The following is a 6,868-nucleotide window of genomic DNA, read 5'->3' as shown; positions in this document are numbered from 1 at the left end:
TAACGAAGAAAAAAAATCTATTTTGCAATCAGACTCTGAATTAGCTGAAAATTTTGTAAAGTCCACTCTGCCCGCCACTAGATTGGATCTGCATCAACATTTTTTTGGTCAGAAGTACTCAGAACCTTTTCACATGTCAAGCGACCTTTCAATAGCATTATCAACCAATCTGACAAGGGCAGAGCGAGCAAGTGGAAGATTATGAAATCTTTGCCTCCTTCAGATCAATAGCTACTGACTAGTAATATTATACTTGATGACTTGAGTGCAGATGAATGAAGTCTTCCTTTGCAGTAGACTATATTGATTGTCCCAACTATCAAGCCATCCCCACCGCATTACATGGGCTTAATTTTGGCTCCATTTGCAAGATGGTTGTTATATAATATACTGACAGCGTATAACATATGCATGCGGGCCAAAGGCCGTTTCCTCAGCAAATACATATCATATATTATTTGCAATTATTTGGCTAGTTATCTTTGTTTAAGCAATACTTAGCTCTTAGTTGTCAGAGTCCAGCTCATCGAGAGAATCATGTGGCTCGTTGCCATATATGCAGACTTTGTCAAATCTTCTAATAAATATAGAAAGAAGCAAGTCTTCGTGCACATATAGAGGAGCTCCACTCATGTCCTCCCTGCTGACCTGAGTGCTGGATCCATTGCTAACAGGTATGTGCAAGCTACTCATGTCGAAGTCATTTTGCTCTCTGTTATGGCTCTATATAGCTCCGCCCTTGTCTATACATCATTATGTATTGTGCTTGTGAACTGATTTGCTATAATTTCATCATCAAGGTATATTTAGTCTTGAATAGTTTTTCGCATCAATTCCAACAATACAATATGTTCAGCTCTAACTTTGGCCTAGTTAATCGATCTTACAACACAATCTTTGCATCATTTGCTCGATGCAGGATTTGGTTGCATCACTGGATCTCAGATCTTACATCTGCACCACAGTTTCTGGTTTGTGCTTGATCTGTACAGTGTAGACCAACCTTCTGTGTTATAGGTCTAAGTCTCAAGGTATCCACTATTTGTTTCCATCCTTAACGATCTAGTTAGTACAATACTAATTTAGTTTTCTCTTTGTAATTAAATTTGTTTGCATACCTTCTTTCTTTACATACAAGAATGGACCAAAATATCCTTGAGCTAATACTTGAGGGGAGCATGAAGCCAATGAATCTGCCTTTAGAAACTTTACGGAAAATCACTGATGGGTTTTCATCGGATAGAATAATCGGTGAAGGTGGATTTGGAACTGTCTATAAGGTAATTAAATTATACTTTTAGTCAATTTTGGTATTTTTCTTAAAACTTCAAGATTTCTACTTGAGCATCAAGGCTGAGTTATTTTCGTGATCCCTATCATGTTCACAATTTCCTTCTATTTATCGTTCTATTTCTCTAACCAAACTTGATGTAATTAAATACTCACGATGAGATGAATATTAAATAGGGTGATGTTGGAAATGAAAATGTTGCCATCAAGAGGATTAAGAGTGGCATGACTATAAATGACAAGCTCTTTCGTCGTGAGGTTGACAATCTGATGGAGGTTAACCATCCAAATGTCGTCCGGTTTCTTGGCTTGTGTTCTAATACAGTGGAGACACCAGTGAAAGACCCAGAATCCCGAGGATATATTTATGCTGAGATAAGAGAAAGATTGCTTTGTTTTGAGTATGTTAGTAATGGAAGCCTCGATACAAGGATTACCGGTACGTTAGTGTTTCATGTGATCCATGCAAGTCTTCATGTTTCTTCTTTATTATCTATTTTTCCCTTTTACTTTACAAGTAAGGGAACACAAAATATATTAATGAATTGGAGGTTTCATGCATCATTATTTGTTTCCTTTCGCAGACGAATTAAGAGGACTTGAATGGGATACACGTTACGGGATAATCAAAGGGATATGTGCTGGTTTGCATTATCTACACATGGAGAAACATATTCTTCATATGGATCTGAAGCCAGCCAATATACTATTGGATAATCAAATGGTTCCGAAGATAACCGACTTTGGTCTATCAAGACCCATGGAAAACTCACAAACAATGACAACAAACCATTTTGCATCACCGTAAGCTAGAAATTTGTACAACCACTCTTTGCATGTACGTGCCCCCTTGTATATTTTCGTTCTAATGTGTACTACATGCAGAGGGTATAGCGCCCCAGAAAACCTATTTGGTGGTGGTAAAATGTCCATCCAATCCGACATGCATAGTTTGGGCGTCATAATTATCGAACTGGTCACGGGACATAGGGGTACCCCTGAATGCAATAATGTAAGAGTGCTTTATTTCACAACGTATATCTTCCATTTTTACAAATATGTAAAACTTTACCTCTGCATGTTCTCATTCTTTTTCCTAATCACTCCTACTTAATTTGATTATCACTGTGATCGAATGTCATATGTAGTTAGCATCTTAATTATAAATGACAGTACAGGCGATTTCAGCTCTCTTCTTCAGCCATGTTACTTGATAGTTTATGTCCTTTTGGTGGTTGATCTAGCTGTCACATTAATTTAGCTTGCTCTTTATCCAAGATAGCTTCAAAGTTACAACAATATGGCAATAGTCATCAGACCACCGGAAATCTTCATAAGCCAACGCACATCCACCGTCGGGGTTTCACATAGTCATTATGGCTCGTCCACTAGCCAGTTAAATTTTGTGATAGAATATCACAGTGAGTTGTCTTTTGAACTCAATAAATGCTTCTAATTGTACAAAAGGGCCCACAGCTTTGGGCTTCAAATGGGCTAGTTTAAGAGATGTGTACTTAATTAAATCCACAGCAAGAAAATAGTATTTTTTTTGAAAGTACTAATTAGTGGTACCCCTTGGATGTCACCCTACACGACAAGTGGTGCTCCTAGATTGACTGGTTTCTTTGAGTTTCTACTCAAAATGATAACACGCATGCATAGACTTCTGAACCGAGCGTCCAAATTTCGAGCATGTAATGTGTCATTTCTCATAAGTGGACCTGTTTTTTTAATCAAAGCAGACCTGTTTTTCTTATATTTTAGTGAACCTTTTAATCTTTTTTTTTGTAGTGGATCTGCTTTTTGAGATGTGTTCAATCAGTAGTGAGCTTTGCTCTTAATGTCATCTTTTATGCATTTGGGCTTCAAACTACACCATTACATTTCTGTATAAAATAGATGCGTCAAATGTGTCATGACTCAGTACAGCCGGTAGCGGGAGCCATGTCAAATGTTTCCTTGATGCACTATTTAGCTCCTTTGGTTCGAAGAAGTTTCATGGGATATTTGGAGGATTTCGATCCTAAGCATTTTGTTTCCTGTGTTGGTTGTTCAATCCACATGAATCAGATCCTCGGGGAAATTCCGAGTTCCTTTGCACTCTATTTTGGAAGAAAGTTTCTGTTTACTGGAACCTGTTGCTACAACTCCTTCATTTTTTTTCTATGGTGCAAAACTCTTTGACCTAAGGTCCTGCAATTTTCTAATCATAGATGATTCAAGAAGATATGCCACTCCAATCCGAATTTTTTCCTGCTTATACCTTTTGAGACTCCGACGAGTCAAAGAGGCTTATTCAATTTTTTTTAAGATTTAAGAATATTATTTTGAGCTGAATTTGTTTAGTGATAACCATAGAAAATCATGACACAAATTAGTGAAAAAAAAACATGCAAACAGATAAAAAATGCAAAGAATTTGGAGTTGGTGCGGGGTGACTTGCTGAGTCGGTGGAACCGCTGGCATGCTTGGTTTGCAGCACATATCTCTGTCTTGGTGCGCTCTCCCTTTTTCCGTAGCTACCAGCTAGTGTCATTTAAATGAGGATGCCAGTTAATTGGACTATTGGAGGGATATGTTTTTCCTTGTGATTTTCATAATAAATATATTTACTGCAGAACTGAGATATTTTCGTATGTAAATACATTTTTAAATGAAATACTGTATTCGGTACCATATTTAATCACCTTTATGGAACCTTAGACACTCAGAAGATGGAGGCACAGATGGAATAAATCAGGGAAGGAAATTCCACTGGAGTACCACCAACAAGTAATAAAATGCATCGAAATAGGGTCACTCTGCCAGAAGGAAAATCCCTATGCACGGCCTTTTATATCAGACGTAATGGGCAAACTATTTGAAATGGAAAATTTGAATGACCACAGCTGGAATGCCGACGAATCAACGGTTGGCCAGGTATACTTCTATCTGATATTATATAATACTACACGTATAGGAATTAAGCTAATGCATGTTGATTTTCTTTTCTCGTGGGCCTGAAGATAAATCTGCCAACTTGGGAAGACGACATGCTTGGAGTTGAGCCGCTTGAGTTACAGTTTGCGTATAACAAGCAGGAGGACATATTGTCATGTTTAGTTGAGCTAAGCAATGATACGGATGGTTTCATTTTCTTCGAGATTCAAAAGATCAGACCGTTGCCATATTCAATAAAGCCAAACAAGGACATCCTGAAACCACGATCCAAATGTTGCGTGATAATAACATTGCCAGCAGCACACACGGCAGCACTGCAGTCCAGTACTAGTAATAAGCGATATACCAAGGAGTTCGTGGTGCGAAGCACTAAAGTGAATGAAGATCTTTCAACCAAGAATATTAACCAAGACCTGTTCGATAAACATACAGAGGGCCAGCACATCGATGAGATTCATTTGGGGGCTCTTTCTGAAGAACCCCGCAGCCAAGAGGTGATCCCTCTTGCTCGCCTTCATAGGCAATTTTTTCCCCACGCCCTGATTTCTTAGGTGAGACTTATCTCTGGAGGGGATCTCCACCGATCTATACCAATCATGCGACTCCATCGATACGGTGTAGGCCAGTCTAGCAATGTATTGGGGAGAATTAGCTACGGTAAAACGGTCCAGTGTTATAATAGTATAGCAATTTTTTGCGTGCCTTGGTTTTTCTGCAAGAGGGGATTATGCCTAAGGAAAAAAGGCAAAGGGAGTAGCTATTAAGTCTAAAAAATAAAGGACTTTTGGTAACTTCTGACTGATAGAAATTTAACGACATATCCGAACGATCCATCTAGTACTAGTAATCAGCTGCTGCTTTTTTAATAAGCGCGTTTCCTCTAATTGTTGCAGGTATGCATATAAGACAAAATTACTGATGCAGTGGAGATTTCACCAAATTAAAACTTTAAAATGTTTTGTAGCTCAAATTGTAGCTTCGATTGAAATTCTGTTTTCACGTAGAAAATTCGCCATGATGAATCTTCGAAACTAGATCCTATGTTGGTATGTTTCAACGAGTTTTTTAATCAAAAGTTACCACGCCTGGACTACGTAATCTATCACCCCTACAGTACGTAACTTATCATGGTGTTTACACTGAAGTTACCGGAAATACTACTTTTCGGCTAGGTAAAAACTATCATGATATTTAAAGTTAACTATCATGTCTGCAATTCCACCTTCTAGCCGTAAGGTCAGGTCACAAGCAAACACGACATGGCCTACTTATATACAGAAAATTGCGGCTCGTGTCGGGCAGGCCCGTTTAGGCTGTGCCCAGTCGGGCTGATCCTAGTCTGGCCTGTTGGCCGCCTATGACGAGGTCAGTGGTGCGTAAACTACTATGCTATTTACATACAAATTATTGGGGGTCAAAGTTATCGCAATATTTGTACGTAAGTTATCAAGTATGCGGTCGAATATTACCATACCATTTACACAAAATTATTGGAGTTAAGTTTTTTAAAAGAAAAAAATTGCATTGTCAAAGTTATCGTGGTATTTGTACGTGAGTTATCAGCTCGGTTCTGCGTAAATTACCATGCTATTTGCACATAAGTTACCGTGGGTGTGGTTTTCAAAAAAGTTTTATCCCAAGGTCAAAAGTTACCAGGTATTTACACAGAAATTATTGAGAGTATGTTTTCAACAACCTTTTTCCGGGTTGAAAGCTATCACAATTATGGACATGAGTTATTAGGTATGCGGTGCATAAAATTATCATGATATTTACGTAAAATTTATCGGGCATGTTTCCAACAACTTTTTTTCCTGAGTCAAGGTTACCATGGTGTTTGTGCATAAGTTATAAGGTTTGCGCCCATATATTACCATGTTATTGGCACAAAAGTTACCATTTTATATTTAACAACTTTTCCTTGAGCGAAAGTTATCGCAGTCTTTGCGTGAGAGTTATCAGGTCTATTTTGCCTATATTAGCGACCTACTTACACATACTTATCAGGAGTACTTTTCAATATTTTTTCTGGGTAAAAATTATCGTGTTTTTTGTATCTAAGTTACCAGGTCCGTGGTGCCTATATTATCGACCTATTTACACATAATTATCAGGAATAATTTTCAACATTTTTTTCGGGTAAAAGTTATCATGATTTTTGTATCTAAGTTATCAATTCTGTGTGCCTATATTATCGACCTATTTACACATAATTTATTTTTCAAAAAAAAATTGTCGGTAAAAATTATCATGAATTTGGTATCTAAGTTATCAGGTGCGCGGTGCGCAAAATACCGTGTTATTCACATAAGAGTTACCGGAGGGATATTTCAACAACTTTTTTTCTTGAATCAGAGTATATGCACATACAAAGTCTCGGTTGGGAAAATAATAACAGAATCATTATTTTTTTAGTTTGGTTGTTGAAATACTTTACTCACATTGTTTGTCGACTTTGTTTTGTCTAGTTTCAATGCGATTTCGTAGAAAAAGAGTTTTAACTACTAATCTCTCACAAGAACTACTTTACTTAGTTGGTTACTGCGGTACACCTCAATTCATCTGATCATGGGATTGAATCCCAACTTATTTTTTTAGAGAATTTGGCGCTCATGTGGGATTAACGGATCCAGATTAT

General features: G+C 37.5%; 1 protein-coding gene across 1 annotated transcript in view; it reads left to right on the top strand.

Annotated features, from left to right (window-relative positions):
• Positions 1–597: 597 nt before the first annotated feature.
• The window catches only part of LOC123039958 (uncharacterized), a 9,033-nt gene continuing 2,762 nt past the window's right edge, over positions 598–6,868 (top strand). Inside the window, exons 1-8 of the mRNA XM_044462933.1 lie at positions 598–674; positions 920–1,031; positions 1,139–1,280; positions 1,468–1,729; positions 1,875–2,094; positions 2,176–2,302; positions 3,994–4,209; positions 4,296–4,724. Of these exons, the coding sequence (XP_044318868.1) occupies positions 1,140–1,280; positions 1,468–1,729; positions 1,875–2,094; positions 2,176–2,302; positions 3,994–4,209; positions 4,296–4,724 (1,395 nt within the window). The 5' untranslated portion in view covers positions 598–674; positions 920–1,031; position 1,139. The remainder of the gene's footprint in view (positions 675–919; positions 1,032–1,138; positions 1,281–1,467; positions 1,730–1,874; positions 2,095–2,175; positions 2,303–3,993; positions 4,210–4,295; positions 4,725–6,868) is intronic.

Source organism: Triticum aestivum, chromosome 2B (genome assembly GCF_018294505.1).
Source record: "Triticum aestivum cultivar Chinese Spring chromosome 2B, IWGSC CS RefSeq v2.1, whole genome shotgun sequence".
Lineage (NCBI taxonomy): Eukaryota > Viridiplantae > Streptophyta > Magnoliopsida > Poales > Poaceae > Triticum > Triticum aestivum.
Note: the sequence above shows the minus strand (reverse complement) of the source record. Positions and strands in the feature narration are given on the sequence as shown.